Genomic DNA, 18,412 nt, shown 5'->3' on the forward strand with positions numbered 1-18,412 from the left:
TTCCGGTTTCTACGCGTCCACTTCCGGGCCTCCTCGGCTTTCAGTGGTTTGGGCGCGAATTTCTCAGCGTTTGGCTCCTTGGAGTGTTCAAGAGGCACCTTTGGTGAGTAGTGAAAGCTTTTAGTCGGCCGGTGCGTCCAGCTTGCGGAATGAGTTTTGTGGCCAGTGCGATTATGGCAGTCTCCGCGGCTTCTATTTAGGGAGCGTGAGATGATTTTCCAGTGAGAGGGAAATCATTTTCGGGGCCCAGGATTGAACTATTGGTTTCGCGAGGCCGGAGTGAAGCCACGCCTGGTTCCTCCTTTCCTCCTTTCCTCAGTGCATCCTTCTCCTCGTTCGTTTTCCTTAACATCCTGCGGCCCGTCGTGGGGCGAAGTGCAGCTCTAGTGATGAGGGTCTTTTGGCATTGATGTAACTTGGGTCGGCAGCGCCGCTATCCCGATGCATTTGTCAGGAGGTAAACATAGCGTATTTTTGTGTTTTGCCAGACCGTGCTCACCCTGTGCGCCTCTGTAGAGCCCTAGACCGAGAGATTTCGTTTCCACGAATTTCAGCAAACCGGTGAGGAAAACAAGACAGCTGAGGATGCCTCCCTGTTTCCTACTAAGGGTAAATTCTTTACTGCAGTATAGAGTCTGGGCGCAAACTACAGTTCCAGCCCTATTTCTGTCCGTTACTCGAGTCTTATTTGTGCCCATTACGGCCATACACCTTAAAGTATCACTGAATTTTCCTTGTCCCCGACCAGTTTCTTTTAAACTGTTCTGCATCAGGCTTTTGCTGTTTTCTCTCATATACTTCATTCCTGGTCCTTCTGGCTAAATATTTCAAAATGTAATTAACATATTACTTTTTTTTCCGGCATACCATATAGCATTCTCCTCTCAACCCCCACCCCCCACCCCACACACATCAAATCAAGATAGTCATTCACTTGTCTTTTATAGTTTTTTCACGTGGTCTGTGATTTTATATAGCATTTGTTTTCATATCTGTCTCTACCCACTACCGCTAGGCTGTGGTTTCCTGTGGATTTAAAACAGGGCAAAAATTTTTTTTTCCATTTACATTAAAATTTCTATTTTAGTTCCTTTACAACTAGCCCAAAAGTGATAGAAAATTATGACTTTTCTTTATTGAATCTTACTATGTTCTACGCACTTTACGTGTTTTGTACAACCTTTTAGCTTCACAGAAGCCTTCAATGTTGGTGCTTTTAACTTTAACCCATTTTACCAGTGAGGAAATTGAACAAATTTACTTGCCTAAGATTGTACAACTAGTTAAATGGCAGAGTCTGAATTTGGAACTAGGCCATTTATCCTTATCCCTGACTTGCTCTTGGCAGTGGTTCTCAATCTGAAGTGCATTCATACCAGGGGACATTTGATAATGTCTGGGGACAGTTTTGGTTGTCACAACTTGGGGGGCCTGCAAAGAGAGGGTGCTGGCAACTAGAGACCAGAACTGCTGCTAAAGATCTTACAATGCCTCCTTCACAACAAAGAGTTACCCCATCCAAAATGATACAGCCGAGGTTGAGAAACTTTTTGTGCTATGGTTTAGTGCCTCAAATAGGTATCGATGAAAATGATGCATCTTCTCTTGCTAGTAATAAAGGACCAACTTTTTTTTTTTTTTAACTTTTAATCAGTCACAACTGATTCTTTTGTAGACTACAACGCATAATAAATTACTAGTCAAACCCATAGAGTATATAACACCAAGAATAAACCCCACCGTAAACTTTGGGTGATGGATATATCAGTGGAAGTTCATAAGTTGTAGCAAATGCACCACTTTGGAGTGGGATGTTGGTAGTGGAGAAGGCTGAGAGTGGGTATAGAGGGTGTATGGGTACTCTGTATGCTTGCTGCTTAATTTTGCAGTGAACCTTAAACGTCTCTAAAAAAAGAAAGTGATGGGTTTTTTTTTTTTTAAATAAATTACTGGGAAAATGACATTTAAAAAGAAAAAAACAAAGCCAATTATTTTATAATCCGGTTCAACACACATAAAATTGTTGCCAAATTGCGATAAAAGTTTCTAAATGTATATACTGTCAGTATGTATATTTAAAAGGACTGTCACAGTTTGTAAGTTAAATTTGGCATAACAGTAAATTACATGTTCTTGAATAAAGAATATCAGGAAAAACGGATTAGCAGAACCAAACTATAAATAAGTGCCAGCTGAGAGTTAGAGGCCACAGGATCCCACAGACTTTTAGAGTGGAGTGAAGTGGTTAGGAGTCATGGAAAGCAGGTGGCTCATGCTCTGGGAGGGTGGACAGAGACAGGAGACCAGCTCAGGTAGAGGGCATAGTGTGTTCAGGAAACCATCAAATCTAGCTAGAGAGAGAGAGTCTTATGAGGAGTAGTGGAAGAAAAGTATGGAAACCTAGGCAGAAATAGATTTGTTTTGTTTTTAATTTTTTTCTAATGTTTATTCATTTTTTTGAGAGAGACAGCATTAGCAGGGGAGGGGCAGAGAGAGAGAGAGGGAGACAGAATCCGAAGCAGGCTACAGGCCCTGAGCTATCAGCACAGAGCTCGACTAGGGGGTCGAACCCACAAATCTTGAGATAATGACTTGAGCTGAAGTCAGAAGCTTAATCCACTGAGCCATCCAGGCACCCCAGGGCTAGATTGTTAAGGACTGTAAATGGCATGGTAAAGAGTTTGGGTATTGGATGCTAGATATTAGGGAAGGATTTTTTTTTTTTAACTTAAGAAAATAATGTATTTTGTTCCGGAATTTGGTTGGGATCAGAAGCAACTTGGTAGGGCTGACTCCTGTCTTTTCCAGGCAGGGTCAGCTGCAGCATATTGATTGGCTCAGGTACATGCCATGCTGGCAAGTTGGTGGTGGATGTTCGTTGGGAGTTCATCTGGGGCTTTGGCCTGGGGCTTCCATTCCTCTCAATGTTAGCCTTCCTCATACCATGGTAGCTGGGTTCCTAGAGCAAATATTCCAAAAGTGATGAAGTTGCAGCTGCCATTCTTTTCATGTTTAGGCCAGTAAACTGGTACAGAATCATTTCCACCGTATATTGTATAAGGGCATGGATGTCAAGTTGAGAAAATTAGGCATCTCAAGAATATAACACAAGAGACTGGGTGTAAAGTACCACATTGTTCAAGAGCAGGGTAAAGCATATTTTAGCATCCACTGCTTTTTGTAAACGATCTTACAAGTAGTCCCCAAGTGTAGTTTGTGATCTTTTAATTAATTATGTCCCCCTATTTTTGTTAATTTTACTGAAAAAACTCTTGAAACTTTACCTTTTAAAATTTAAAGAAATAGATTTATCCGAAGTACCTCCTTTGTTATTTCTCAGTCTCCATATATATTTAAACTCTGAATTTTTAGAAAAGAAACGGTGACTGAAACATCTATATATGCCTAGAAAACATATATATGTAATTTACACACCACATGCATGTGTGTGTATACAAGCATACCTCATTTTATCACGCTTCACAGATACTGTGTGTTCTTTACAAATTGAAGGTTTGTGGCAATCCTGCATCAGCAAGTCTTTAGACTCCATTTTTCCAGTGGCATTTGCTCACTTCCTGTCTCTGTTACATTTTGGGAATTGTTGGATATTTCAGACTTTTCCATTAATATTGTATTTGTTATGGGGTTCAGTGATCAACTTGCTGAAAGCTCAGATGATGGTTAGCATTTTTCAGCCATTAAGTGTTTTAATTAGGTATGTACATTGAGGGTTTTTTAGACATAATACTATTGTACATCTAACATAACTTTTATGTGCAAATGAAACCAAAAATTTCATTTGACTCATTAATTGCAATAATCACTTTATTGCAGTGGTCTGGAACAGAACCTGCAATATCTCCCAGGTATGTCTACAAATACACACACACAAACACACATACCCCTCCATGTATACTGTACCTAACTTCCAAGTTATATACTCCTTATGGTCTAATGCAATTTCTCTTTCCTTTTAATAGTAATAAGTATGGTGATAAAGGACTATTAGATAGGGAAAAGGAGTCATTCTAAATGTCGTCACTGACATCTTCATCCACTCCTGTGTCTGTTTTGTAATTTGTGGGAGGATAATCCGTATACTTCTGTGCCTTTTTAAATTGCAAAATAGCCCAGGCAGTTATGGCTTAAATTCTTATAAGTGAATTTTCCACGTGAGTTTCCACAACATAGATTAATAGTATGATCCTAAAGATTATTTCCTTTCATTTTTGGCATAAGGTGAATGAGAACTCCATTGGGCTTAAAATAAGAAGACTTGAGTATTACTTTTCAAATTGATAATATCTGTGACCAGAGTAAGACAACTTATTACCTCATATTTCCATTTTCTTTTATCTAAACATGGAGATAATGTTATTGTATGGGGGAGTATAAAGTAAGAGATGCAAAAGCATTTTCAAGTAATTTTTTAAAGCCATAAAAATGGAAGATATTTTTAGGAATGAAATTGAATTAGGCACACTTATAATAATAACTGATGTTGTTTATTTTGAAATATGTTTAAATGTCTTCAAGCAAATTTACAACATTTATAGGTAGTTCTTCTTAACAAAATATATTATGCAAACTTAAGCTTGTTTTTCTGTGTCATTTTTATCTTTCCAGATTTTTTGAAGCACTGTTATGATTGTTCTGTTTAATCAAGATGTCTAACAAAGCAGGTGCTTCCAAGAAAAGATCTCAACAGTTAAAAAGAAACCCAAAAAGAAAAATTGATGATGAGGAAGTAGAGTTACCAAAGAAAAAGGTAATGAAAATATTGAGTTTATCATTCAGAACTTTGTGATTAAAAATATCATCTGTTCTATGTAAAGGAGTATGTGAAGACTAAAGTTCAGTTTTACTACAAATTGTAGTAATTCATATTATCGTGTGGGAACTGTTGCAATATGATTTGTAAAAGTTCTCAGATGAAAATTATTTATTTCAGTTTCTAAACATATCAGTCAGAGAATTATTTGTGGAGGAGGGGGTAATGGGGCATTGCTAGGTTTAAGTGTGAAGATAGAAATTAAGTGTATACAAATTCCATGTTAAAAGGTAGGAAAATCTGTGAGTTAGGAGATTTTTATTAACACAGAGAAAAAATTACTTTGGGAGGAATTAGCTTCTACCATAATTTTATTCCTCTCTTCCAAAATTTTTATTATAAAATAATTTTTAAAATGTGTTTACCCCTATATTGGACAGTGCCTGTGTTTTTCTGTAGGTGAAGTATATAACACTATTTCATAGGCAAAGTGACTAATGATTTCTTTAAAACATTGTTTGACACTGTGGAATTCTGTTATACGTTATCACCATTGTCCAGGAATTGCTTTAGTATAGCCATTGCCTGTGATAAATACACACTCCTGCTCTGTAGAAGTGGCAATATACTTTTTCTATCTAGCCAGAAGATATATGAATACTCTTCAACATACAGGGCAAATATATTGCAAAAGCAGTATCTTCTTATCTGATGTTTTATTATGTGTGCACGTGTTTTTTCCTCTAGGTTAGAAACACGGCAAAAAATAAAAATCCAAAGCATCTGCCTTTTGAAGGTATTTATTTTCTCTATCTTGTTTAACGTGTCTGTCTGTCTCAATACTATAGTTTCCATGAAAAAATTCTCAGCATCTTGTTGATAAGTTCTGCAGAAGATAGTGATAAACAGCTGCATTCTCATTTTTGCAAGAGTAAGTAGTACTAGTTAGTTATTTTCCTCAACTGAAATTTTACTTAACCACCTCTAGCAAAATATGGTGTAGGATTCTAAATTGAGAGGAACTAGAAAAAATCGAAGTCTCCCACAGTATGAATTACTGCTGATTTTTGACATGGAGACACGTCTACTGATTTCTCTTTAAAACAGATATGCAACAGTCCAATTTTGTTGAGAGTAAACTAGTTTGGAGCAGTCACCGTTACTTAAGCATCACTTCATCGAAGAATTCCTTCCCTCTTCTCACCAAGACCAAGCTAGGTCCTCTGGTTTTATATTACCACAACGCACATAGTGCATAGAACTTTTTCTTTTATAATGCTTTGCATTCTTCTAATTATAATTATTTAATCTCCCTTCTCTCCAAAACTAATCTTCAGAGGAGCTAGTAGCATATCTTTTGTTTATCCCTTATAAGCAGAACATCAACAACCTAGGAGACCTTGAATATTTTGTTGCAGTTGCCATTCAAAATTTGGTAAAAATAGCTTTCTAGTCTTCTCAATGAAGCTCTTTAATTCACATCATGTCTGGAAACCACACTTTTATATTGAATTGTAATAAGTGTAGCCTGGTTCTTTATTTAGTATTGTCATGGGTTTGTATCTGCAGTATCAGCTAGTAGTATTTTATGTAACATAATAGCATATTCATATTTGACACTTGGCATATTATGGCTGTGCAATAAAAAGGAAGTTAAACAGTTCCTGCAGTTTTATAATATTTTGCTTCTTGTAATTCTATTAGCTTGTTAAATTAAATTTATACTTGAAACTCTTCTTAAGTAAAAACATAAAACTGAGATTGACCAGAGTCTCTTCCTTTACCAATAACAGGACAAACCGAGTTTACTAATCTAAGACAGGTAAATATAGCATCCAACAAAAGAAAAACCTGGCAACCTCTTTCAAAAAGTAGCAGAGAGCATTTACAAACTATGATGGAATCAGTAATAATGTAAGTATGAAGTTTTTTCACTCCTGATTTCTACTCACCTTTCCTATAAACGGTATCCTATTAACTCATTATTTATTTTATGGTGATAGGGTATTATTCTCTTTTAGAAGAAGATATAAGTAATGTCCTCTGATGCTATCAGCCTTAAGCAAGAAGTCTTTTCTAATGTCAGAAGCTTAGTAATTCATCAAAGAAAGAAAAAGAAAGTCTATGTGGCATGATCTGCTATTTGTAAACTTTAAACTTGTTCTATCACTGGGGATATTTAGGAATAAGTTTAGTTGAATTGGCACTATATGTAAGCCACCATCATGCTAAAGGGGATACACAACAATGGATTCTACCATTAAGAAATTGAACTTGTTTAAATTAATTACAATGAAATATAATAAAAAGAACTTTGATTCTGTTTCTGCTTAAAATGTATTTAACATAAAAAGTGATTGATTCTTCCTGGCTAGTAAGAGACATATGAAAAAAATCAGGGAGAAAAAGTAAACAGATTGTATTAGTTGTGTTTCAAGCTATTATTTATTCAATATCTTTTTTCTTTTCCAGAGCAGTTTTGAGCAACAATATTAGAGAACATGAACAAGTTCAGTATCATCTTAACTATCTGAAGAAAAGGTAATACAGTTATACAATAGAAAATTGTTAAAATATAATTAGTCTGTTCCTATGTTACCAGAACAGATGTTTGTGGGATACAAAGTTTTTCTTTCATTTTGGGTGTTAGTTGTTGGTGTTGTTGTTTTTATTGTCTTAAGAAGATGAACAATTTGGAAATGTGTATTCCAAACGGCTGCTGCATGAGATTCTGAGGTTCAGAGAATTTATATAAATAGAGTCTGAAAATCACAAAATGCCTACTTCCATAGTTCATTATTTTGTATTGGGATTTGAAAAAATATTTTGTCAGTTTTAACTTCGTTGATCTTCATTTTGTCCAATTTGAAGTTAACAGTTTACCATTCTTATCTGATATTTATTTGGTGGCTATGTTTTTTCTTCACTTCATATGTTGCATTACATTGTTTTCATAAGCAGCAAATGTAATTCTCCTGGGCATTACTGCTCTCCATCTTGTGGCAAGTCACAAATGGAAGCTTCTTTTCAAGTGTTCTTAGTAGCCAGACCACTGCCAGTGATTTTCAGTGACTACTATTTGCACAACTTTTTCTTTTTGTACAGAAATGTTCTGCATCTTATTTTCACATTTGCCTGGAAATGATCTTGACCTCTTAGTTATTCTTGGGAAACTAAATACAAATTCTGCTCACTTGAAGTATAATATCAACAATAGTAGAAAAACAGAAAGCATGGGTGGGGGCTGGGAGTTTGTGGAGAGACTGGAGAGAGGAGAGAAGGACTGAGAGAAGCAGATCTGCCATCTGCTTGTGGGAACGACAGCCTAATATTAAAGGGGAAGGAAGTGTACTAAAAAGCCAGTATAAAAGCTGATATATAATAAAAGCATAGCCATTTATTGCCTTTTTAATATAGAACAAATAAGTCATGTCTGTGTGAATGAGAATATCACACTACATAAATGCTCTTCACAGTGATGGATCACCCTGGGTCTTCAGAAAAGATTAAATTCTGTTCAGCATTTAAGCTCTCTCTCTACCACGTAGCCCTATGGAGATACATATTTCAGAGACTGCCTGTTGTCTCATTTTTGCTTTCACAACTCAGTCCTTTGGTTTCCAAAGTAACAATCCTCAAGATACTTTTCCTTCTACTGATATATAGCAGAGTACTGCCATAGTCCATTGATTCTAGTTGGATCTCTGAATAAACTTCCTGTCGTGGCATTTTTCAAAGTCTATTTGGAATACTTGTTCTTAAAGGTACTCTGAATAAAACTGACATATAATGAATTATGTTTGGGTGCATTAGCATATTATAAAAACTCGATAGTGAATAAATATATTTCATTTTGTTTAACCTAGCACCTCCAGAATTGGTATTTACCACAGGAACTCTTTATTTCATGTGTTAGTCTCATCTCTGCTTCTGGCCACATGTTAGCTTCATTCTTTGAAAAAAAAATTTTTTTAATATTTATTTACTTTTGAGACAGAGACAGAGAGTCCAGAGTAGTCTCCAGGCTCTGTGCTGTCTGCACAGAGCCAGACGCAGAGCTCAAAACCATGAACCATGATATCATGACCTGAGCCAAAGTCGGACACTTAACCCTGGCTTCATTCTTTTAGATAAGTTGTCCTCGCTAACTTAGAACTGTAAACCTAGACAGGTCCCTATTTATTTCTTTAGCCTTGTGAAGAGGAGAAAGAACTTTTTTTTTTTTTTTTTTAATATTTTTTATTTATTTCTAGGAGAGAGAGAGAGAGACAGCGTGAGCAGGGGAGGGTCAGAGAGAGAGGGGGAGTCACAGACTGAAACAGGCTCCAGGCTCCGAGCTGGCAGTCAGCACAGAGCCCGACGCGGGGCTCGAACCCACGAACCGCGAGATCATGACCCAAGCGAAAGTCAGACGCTTAACCGACTAAGCCACCCAGGCGCCCCGAGGAGAAAGAACTTTTATCCTCTTAGCTTCAGCTAGAAAATTCTGGTAATGGGCTTTGATTGGCCCAGCTTAGGTGCTACACCTATCTTTAGAACTGATTTTGTGGCAAGAGCTATTAGGATTCATACAGACTGTATCATATACATATCCACCACCAGACAAGCGGGGTTGCTAGTCAAACAAAATGGCTTAGCTACTACAGTTTCTAGAGGAACATGCCCTATAGAAAAATGTTATAAATGGTAGTTAGGTGTTGTTGGCATAGTAGGTTGTATTCATGTTACACTATTATTTTAATGAGATTTTGTAAATATCCTGCAAATCTGACCACTATTTAGAACATTTAGAATAGTGAGTGACCCGGGGTACCTTGCTGACTCAGTGGGAAGAGCGTGTGATTCTTGGCCTCGAGGTTGTGAGTTCAAGCCCCACGTTGGATGTAGAGGTTACTTAAGTAAATAAAACATTTAAAAAAAAATAGTGACCCTTCCACAGAATTAACAATAAACTTTTAGAAGACATTGTTCATAAATGGATCTTTATTTTAGTTAAGAAATCAAGAACTTCCCCCTCTTAGAAAGACTTATACACATAGGTGTTTATTCTTGAAGATGATGGACTAATGATTGGATAACTGAAGTTTATCCTAACACTTTAATGAAAATTATATTTGCTGAGGTTTACATTGCCTACTTTTTTCTTTACAAAAATTATTATTTTGAATAAGATACCAGGAAGATGAGTTTTGGTTTTCACTGTTGTTTAAAAAGGGACAGAGGCAAACCATGAGAGACTCTTGAATGCTGAGAAACAAACTGAGGACTGATGGATGTGGGGGGGAGGGGGGAGATAGGCATGGAGGAGGGCACTTGTGGGGATGAGCACAGGGTGTTATATGGAAACCAACCTGACAATAAACTATTTGTAAGAAAAAGTAAAAAAATAAAAAGAGAAAAAAAAATGAATTGCCTGCAAATCTTAAGTTGTAGGGTTTTTGAGAATACCAAAATGCTGCTATTAGGTAGATGCAACCAAATTTGCTTTCCCTCCTTGATTTCTTCCTTGAATTCAGTAATCAAATCTAGGAAAGCTATATTGCTCCTGGCTACAAATGAAGGTAGTAATAGATTAGTTTCTATTGGTGATGTAATCAACCTGATTTGAAGGAGGATTTCTTAGCCTTGTTTTGTTGTGTTAACTTTATTATGTTTTTAATTTGTATTTTTTCTTTTTGTTTTTAAATTTTTTCCTTTATGTATTTAGAAAGGATTTAACTTTAATATTGAATATATTATATTTATATTTATAATATATTTAATAATATTGACTAAGCATTTATGTTGATAGTACTTTTGACAAAGCACTTTATTTTTTAAATATTTATTTATTTTTGATAGAGAGAGAGAGAGCATGAGTGGGAGAGGGGCAAAGAGAGAGGAGACACAGAATCCAGAACAGGCTCCAGGCCCTGAGCTGTCAGCACAGAGCATGACATTGGGCTCAAACTCACGAAACAAGATCATGACCTGAGCCAAAGTTGGACACTTAACCAGTTGAGCCACCCAGGCACCCCTGAACAAAGCACTTTAATCTTAATGTTTTATTTGCCTTAAACTCTATGGCACTCACTTATCTTTAAGGCCATTGTTAGAGTAACTCATATAGAAGTTCTTTTTCATTGGTCACATTGTCTGAGACAACTGGAATATAGAGTCCAGGGTCGTAATTATGACTTACAGAATAGTGTTCCATCTCTTATTCAATAATCACAATAAACTATAGAATTATGTGCCATAATAGTCCAGGAAACAATTTCAGAAGATACAAGGAAAGTTTTACTTTAAAATATGTATAAATGAAACTGTATAAAAATTCAATTGTATAAATAAATGTATATAATAAAATTAATTGTTAAACGTGTAAAATAGAATTTTTTCCTTTCATGAAACAGTTTAAGTGCTTTATGATTTCAGGTTATTGAAAGGTTTAAAGATGATGTGTCACGGGTTTTTATGGGTGCTTCACTGCTAATGTTAGTCACTGTTAATAAAAGAATATTATAGTGCTTGGGAATCTGAGGGCAGAGAAAAGATGGCAACAGTACTTCCAACACAACAGAACAAAAAAACAAAAAATAATGGTAAGAAAGGAAACATAATTATGTTTTTATTTTATCTCTAAGATTGCTACAACTGTGTGAAACTCTTAAAGTCCCTCCCAAAAAGCTGAAAGACTTAACCAGTGTGTCAAGTCTACTGAAAATGGAAAGGACACAGCACAGAGCTAATGAAGAAGGTCTGGCATTATTGCAGGTATGATATTTGAACAGAGTCCATAATTAGGGACATTGGAGAAAGGGGAAGAGAACAAGAAATTTTTTTTAATTATCATGATATTCTCTGAGTAATCAATACTAGATATTAGAACAAGTTTTTCATTAAATTATTATTATTAGTCAAAGCAAAACCTTTGCCTAAACTTTGGGCCTCTAAAGTTAAAAGTATTTCTAATATATTAATGATTAGCAATTCTGTTTTTTTCATCTGACTCTAACCAAACTACTGTTTTTGATTATCAAATTACAGGAGCTCATCACAAAATGCTATAGAATTTAAAAATATATTAGTTGTTCCATCCTGAATATGATACTTTATTGACAAGAAGAGCATGTTCTTTATTATTAATATTGCTTATTATCATTACAGCCAACATCTAATGAGGGCTTTCTATGTCCTCTCTAGTTACCACTCTAGGCTCTTCTAGTTCTCCCTTAATTCTTAAAGTGACTTAATTCAGAATTTAGGATTTATTCTGATTTTTCCACATGATCAACACTGGATGGGTTTGATTCTGAGCAACAAATTTACATATATTATAAATAATTTATATGTAAATGATACTGTGATTTTTATAATACTTGAAAGCATTTCTGTTTTACAGCAAAAACTGGACCTCCATATGCCAAAAGGGTAAATATAGTTAAATGGAAAAAAACAGTTTCTTCCAAAAATGTTTGAATATATGAGGTATTTAAAAAATATGTATATGTATATTAGTACCTATTTGTTCCAATTAAAAATATATTCAGTTTAAAATATTAACTTTCTTTTTTGGACTCAGGAAGAAATAGATAAAATACTAGAGACCATAGAGTCAATGACTGGGAATATTCACAGCCTAAAGAACAAAATTCAAATTCTGACAAGTGAGGTGGAAGAAGAGGAGGAGAAGATAAAACAGGTAATTGTTTAATAATACATTGCTAGAGTGTGGATAAAAGTTTTAATACTTACTTTCGACCAAGACAAATTTTGAATGTAAGTAGAGAGAAAGGGATCTTTTGAAATAATCTGTAGCTTTCTTTTTCAACTTCAGATGTTTCACATAGATAGTGGGGTACTCTGTCTTCCAGAACTTTCTCAGAAGAGTCTCAAAGCACCCACACTTCAGGTAAATGCCAATTTACCATTTCAACTATATCACCAGTTATGAATTGCATATATAAAACCATAATAACCTTTTCCTTTTTTTTAACAAATAAAATACATGATATAAGTTTTTAGTGAATGTTATTTTTCTCATTTGACAAAATGGTTTGAACATCTTTCTTTGTGAGCATCTTTCTGGTAGATCTGCCTCATTCTTGTCAATAGCTTTATAACTTCCCATTATATGAATAATTTGTGAATTATTCTATAATTTGTGAATTACTAAAATAAAGAATATATGCAATTATTTGCTCAGTACACCCTACATATGCATCTTTACATATTTGTGTGGTCATAAGTGTAGGCTAGATTTCTGGAAGTAAGTTCCAAAAGTTGAGTTTGTTTATGCTTCTAACAGTGGCCTATAACTCTTCATAAAATAGTGCTGTGTTATCTTTAGCTGACTGTATGCTGGTATCTCCCTTCACAGGTTCCCAGTAGGTATTATAGCATAAATGTTTATAACAGGGCACGTGGATGACTCAGTCGGTTAAGCATCCAGTTCTTGATTTTGGCCTAGGTCATGATCTCAATGATTTGTGACATCAAGCCTCCTGTTGGTGCAGAGCCTGCTTGGGATTCTTTTCTCTCCCCTGCTCTCTGCCCCCTCCCCCACTCATGCTCACCTCCCCACCTCTCTCTCTCAAAATAAATAAGCTTTAAAAAGTAATTTAAAGTAGTCTTATCTATAATTCATTTAGGGTGAAGGGAGAGGAAATGGACAGAGAGAAAACAGAATAATACAAATTTGAAAGAACAGGAATGAGTTGATGAGTACTGATGTTTGGGTGGTGGATATATGAGGTTTATTGTACCATTCCCTCTAAATAACATACATTTGACATTTATCATAATAGAAGGTTAAAAACTAATTATATGGGTGAATATGGTCAAAAGGTATAAACTTCCAGTTATAATATCACTGTCATGGGGATGTAATGTAGAACATAGTAACTAATCAATAATACTGTACTGTATATTTGTAAGTTGCTACGAGAGTAAATCTTAAAAAGTTTATAAGAATAATTTGTAGTTATATATAGTGATGAATGTTAACTAGACTCATTGTGGTGATGGTTTTGCAGTATATACAAATAGCACATTATTGTGTTGTATACCTGAAACTAATACAATGTTCCATGTCAATTATATCTCAACTATCAAAAATGTTAAACTAATTGTACTATTATACCCACAGAAAGAAATTCTGACGTTAATTCCAAACCATAACGCTCTTCTGAAGGACTTGGATGTTCTCCATAATTCATCCCAAATGAAGAATATGTTAACTTTCATTGAAGAAGCCTATAAGAGACTGGATGCCTCTTAAAGAGTTTCTTTTAGACTATTCCATATTAATTTAATGTTTATGAATTTATAAAACTGTTACCTGTGATGATATTGCAGAGGGTGAGTCTTCTTCAGGATTTATTTCCAATATGCACTTAAAATCAGCCTTACAGATCTCTTAGCATCTAATGTCCTAAAAACTGTGTTTGAGTAGTTGCCCAAACTAGGGACTCACATTTCTGTTGCTGTGTTTCTGGTTACTTGCCTGAAACCATGAAACAATGAACAGCCACAATCTGATGATTTATAGTGACTGAAGAGAACTCATTTATTGGTTAGTGCAGAGGAAATGTGATACTATCATATGTAAAGTGTGTGTAGTACCCGGTACATAGAAACATAATTGTTGGCTAGCATTATTATTCTTTACCTTATGACTTGCATTTTCTCTGTGGTTATCTGGAGGTTGAGAAATCCCCAAATGTCTTTATTCTTTTACATAACTCCCTCAACTTTTGTGGCATAATTAAGATTTGCCAGTTGTCTTTACCTTTGGAGGTAGCATGACCATTTTATTTCTTTAGTGGGGTTATTGACTAGATGTTGAATATTTTCCACTGTCATCAAAGGATACTTTTATTTAAAAGGAACCTAAGCACATTTATCCCTTAAAAGAAAAATCAAACAAAAAAACCTTTTTTATAAACCTTTTCTCATTGTAGCAATAAGTATATGTGTATATATATGTGAATAAATTATCATTTGAATATATTAAAAAACTTTTCTGGTCACTACAGTATGTTGTCCGATTTGATTTTATTTATTTGTAAAAGAAAATAACTGCAATTTCTCAGGCACCTGGTGGCTCAGTCAGTTAAGTGTCCAATTTCAACTCCGATCATGATCTCACAGCTCATGAGTTCAAGCCCCACATTGGGCTCTGTGCTGACAGCTCGGAGCCTGGAACCTGCCTCACATTCTGTGTCTCCCCTTCTCTGCCCCTCCCCCACTCCTGCTCTGTCTCTCTCTTTACCAAAAATAAATAAACATTTAAAATTTTAAAAAATAACTGCAATTTCTCATTAATTTTCTTTCTAGCCTAGACTGTCTTGTCAGTTAAGGTAGAAGGTGGCATATTTGTGTTGATAACCTCCAGACAGAAACATAGCCTTAGTTAAACAAGTTTGGTTTAAAGCTCATTGCAGTAAGGGAGACCACACTGTCATAGGAACCCTAGGGAGCTTTAGTAAAAGGGTCAAAAGCAACATCCTCTTAGGAAATAATGGTCAAGGAGAACATTAATGGATCTTAAAGGAAAAGCCTTTAAGAAAGGAAACCTGCAATGCAGCATTTAAAGAAATTTTGTTGTATTTTGGACTACCCACTACATGGTAGACAAAGCAACTAAAAGTAAAAAGTAATACAAAATCTCTCTAAAACCCCTCATTTGGAACTTGGAGCTTCTTGTTTTTAAAGTGACGAATAGAGAGCCCCAGCTCACAGATCTTTCATTAATCGTGACGTTTATAATAGCTTTTGATGGGAAAGGAGGAGTTAGTTAAAAGTCTGCTGTTTCTCTCAGAGCATCCATTCAAGGTTATTGTATGTCAACTGGAATTTTTATTCACCATTTTTACTGAGTAATCAATTCACCATGTGCATGAACTGGTCATATTACCCTCTTACAGCTTTGAAAAGTATGTGATGTATTTTGAGAGATCTACAGTAATCTGGCAAGTGGTAGGCAATCGAAAACATACACGATATTTTCTTCAAAGGCTAAATTTTGGTATACCCTTTGTGAAAATTCTAAGAGTTAATTACAGACTCAAATTAAGTAAAAATTAACTGCACAAGGTCCCAGTAATTCAGGTGACTGTCCTATAAAGTATCCTCACTCATTTAAGTGTTCATATGCACAGACCATGCCAGCTATGGCACACTTCCTCTACAGAAGTGTAGCATGCCACTTGCCACAAACTTTCAAGTCTAAAACATACACTTTGGAATGACAGATGGTGTAAATATATAGCATGAAAGAAGCAAGGTATCACTGAGTGTTATGTGGAAACTAATTTGACAATAAACTAATTGTAAAAAAAAAAAAAAAGAAAGAAAGAAGCAAGGTAAATTATGATTTGGGACGCGAACGGGGAGCCTGTACAGCTATGTGGCAGAACTTAGTGCACTGTCACTTAAAATTTCTATTTTATAAGAGCCCTTCCATTGCTCCGACTTTCAGTTGGGCATATGTTTAGCAAACAAGTTTTGTTTAATTATGAGACACCCGCACTGGAACCTAAAATTAAGGGATTTACTTTCTTTTATTTGGTTGGATAGAATTTCCTGGCATTCTCAACCAAAAATAAATGCAAGTGCACCTGTCAAAATTAGTATGTGAATCATTCAGGTTGGCTTAGTTTCCAAACATAAGTCTTCTAAATCCTCTCATGTTTCATTAATTGCCAAGAAATACTCAGCTTTGAGGAAGGGAGAGGAAAGAAGGAAAGCAAAAGCAGAGAGATTCAGATTTCCCATTTAGACTTCATCATGTCTAAAGTAACCCATTTTTATATTCTAACCAGCTTTTCTTAAAGAGTTGCTGCCACTGAATGTATTTCTTTGCTACTAAACCAACATAGAACCACTTTATCTTGGCTTAGATGTTTGCTCTCATTAAAATGACCTGCTGTTATCAAGGCTATGAAATTGTATAGCAACCATATCCAAAGATGGGTGATAGTTGTTAAAATTGTACAAAGAGGAAGATGAAGAGGCGACATTTTCAAAATTCAATAAAACTACTATAAACAATTTCATTTTTCTTCCTTCACAATTGAGTATTTATTGGTTGTTCTGAGGACCAGTACAGACAATTCAATTTGTACAGGATCCTGAACTTATGTACCGAAAATCTGAAAAATCATGTAGTTGTGATTCTTTTCTAAGTTATTCCAGTGACCTTCCAGATTAAAATTTGGAGTCAAATTTTTCTTAACAGTATATCAAATACCAATATCTTCAAATGTTGATATGCTGTTACATTGTTAAGTCCCATTAATTCACAATTTGATATCACATATACATGCTCAAATTTTTAATCTTGCACAGCACATTAACAAAGGTACTAGGAAACCGGACTACCACGTCCAACATGTTACAGAATTCACACAATTCTGACAGTGAGAGCCAAGACCAAGGAGTGGTTTTCCTTAGGAAACAACCCTACCAAAATCAACATGGTAATAGAAGTAATTTAAAATGTTCAAGACATATTAGATGCATGACTGGCTCCAAATTGCCATTTAGTATGCTTGGTATTATAGTATATAAAAACTATCCCATCTATGGAATGTTAAGCTGACAAGACAATCAAAGCCTCTCCCATATTCAATATCCCACTATTTACTGGTTGTACCAAAAAAAAATTCAGCAAATTATTTCACCTCTTAAAAAAAAAAAAGTACACTTAAAAAAATGGGCTAAGGTGGGATTCCCTCCTTCTTAAAAATGTTTCTAGAGCTACTAAAAAACTTGGATTTACAAAAGAGTTGATAGAATTATTCCTGTGAGCTGTACAAGAAGGGAGGCAGGGACCACGGATTAGACGTGGGATACGATATTAATCAGACATAGCTTCTTTTTCTCGGGCTTCATCAGAGGCTGGGCTCTCCTCATTTTTAGTTTTTCCGTTTTCTGCAGGTAAGTCTCTTCGTTTCTTGGTCAGCCAATTCAGCCTGTTTTCCCTTTGCTCCCCTTTCCCCTTTGCACTTTTTTCTCTGAAGATTTATCCTTTCCCACCGCCTCTTTTGGCTTCCCTTCCACTTTTGCAGCTGCAGGATTTGTACCTGACAGCCTCCCCTACCTCCTCTTGGGCTCCTCCTTATCTGCGCCCTCAGGGAAGCTGGAATAATTTAGCAAAGAATCACAACTACTGGAGATTTTAGATTTTCCTCCGGAGCTTCGCGGTGGGTGGGCCGGCGCGTGCAGGTGCCTGCAGGCTGCAGCGCCCAGAGCCTTCTCGAAGCTGGGCTGCCCAGCCGCTGCAGCTCTGCTCCTCCCGCCGCGCCTGCCACCTCCGGAGCTGCTGCGACCCATGGCCAACAATTTCATTTTTTAATAAAAGCAAATGTGCCTTAGTCAATTTCATCCAATTTCCATCCCTAAATAAGTCCTTAAAATTAAGGTAGGTTTTTCAAATGGGAAGACAGGGTTATATAACGATAATTACAACGATGAAAATGGCATTTATTGATGTGTGCTATGTGCTAGCCACTCTTCTAAGCCCATTGGATGTATACATGCATTTATACCAATGTTTAAGCCTAATAACAACACTAGGGATTAAACTCTATAACGGTCACGATTACCCCCATCCAACAGTAAGGAATCTAGGGCTCAGGGAGGCCAAGTACC

At 35.7% G+C, this 18,412-nt stretch overlaps 1 protein-coding gene across 1 annotated transcript; it reads left to right on the top strand.

The window, feature by feature from the left end:
- The first annotated feature begins 20 nt into the window (after positions 1-20).
- Positions 21-14,794, top strand: CENPQ (centromere protein Q). Its single transcript, XM_039222904.1, has 10 exons — positions 21-103; positions 489-609; positions 4,630-4,771; positions 5,522-5,570; positions 6,568-6,688; positions 7,247-7,315; positions 11,401-11,530; positions 12,339-12,458; positions 12,594-12,668; positions 13,905-14,794. The coding sequence occupies exons 3-10, from the start codon at positions 4,670-4,672 to the stop codon at positions 14,034-14,036; spliced, it is 798 nt and encodes a 265-aa protein (XP_039078835.1). The 5' UTR covers positions 21-103; positions 489-609; positions 4,630-4,669; the 3' UTR covers positions 14,037-14,794.
- Positions 14,795-18,412: the final 3,618 nt, after the last annotated feature.

This window comes from Hyaena hyaena, unplaced genomic scaffold, assembly GCF_003009895.1.
Source record: "Hyaena hyaena isolate Hyena2069 unplaced genomic scaffold, ASM300989v1 scaffold_1224, whole genome shotgun sequence".
Classification (NCBI taxonomy): Eukaryota; Metazoa; Chordata; class Mammalia; order Carnivora; family Hyaenidae; genus Hyaena; species Hyaena hyaena.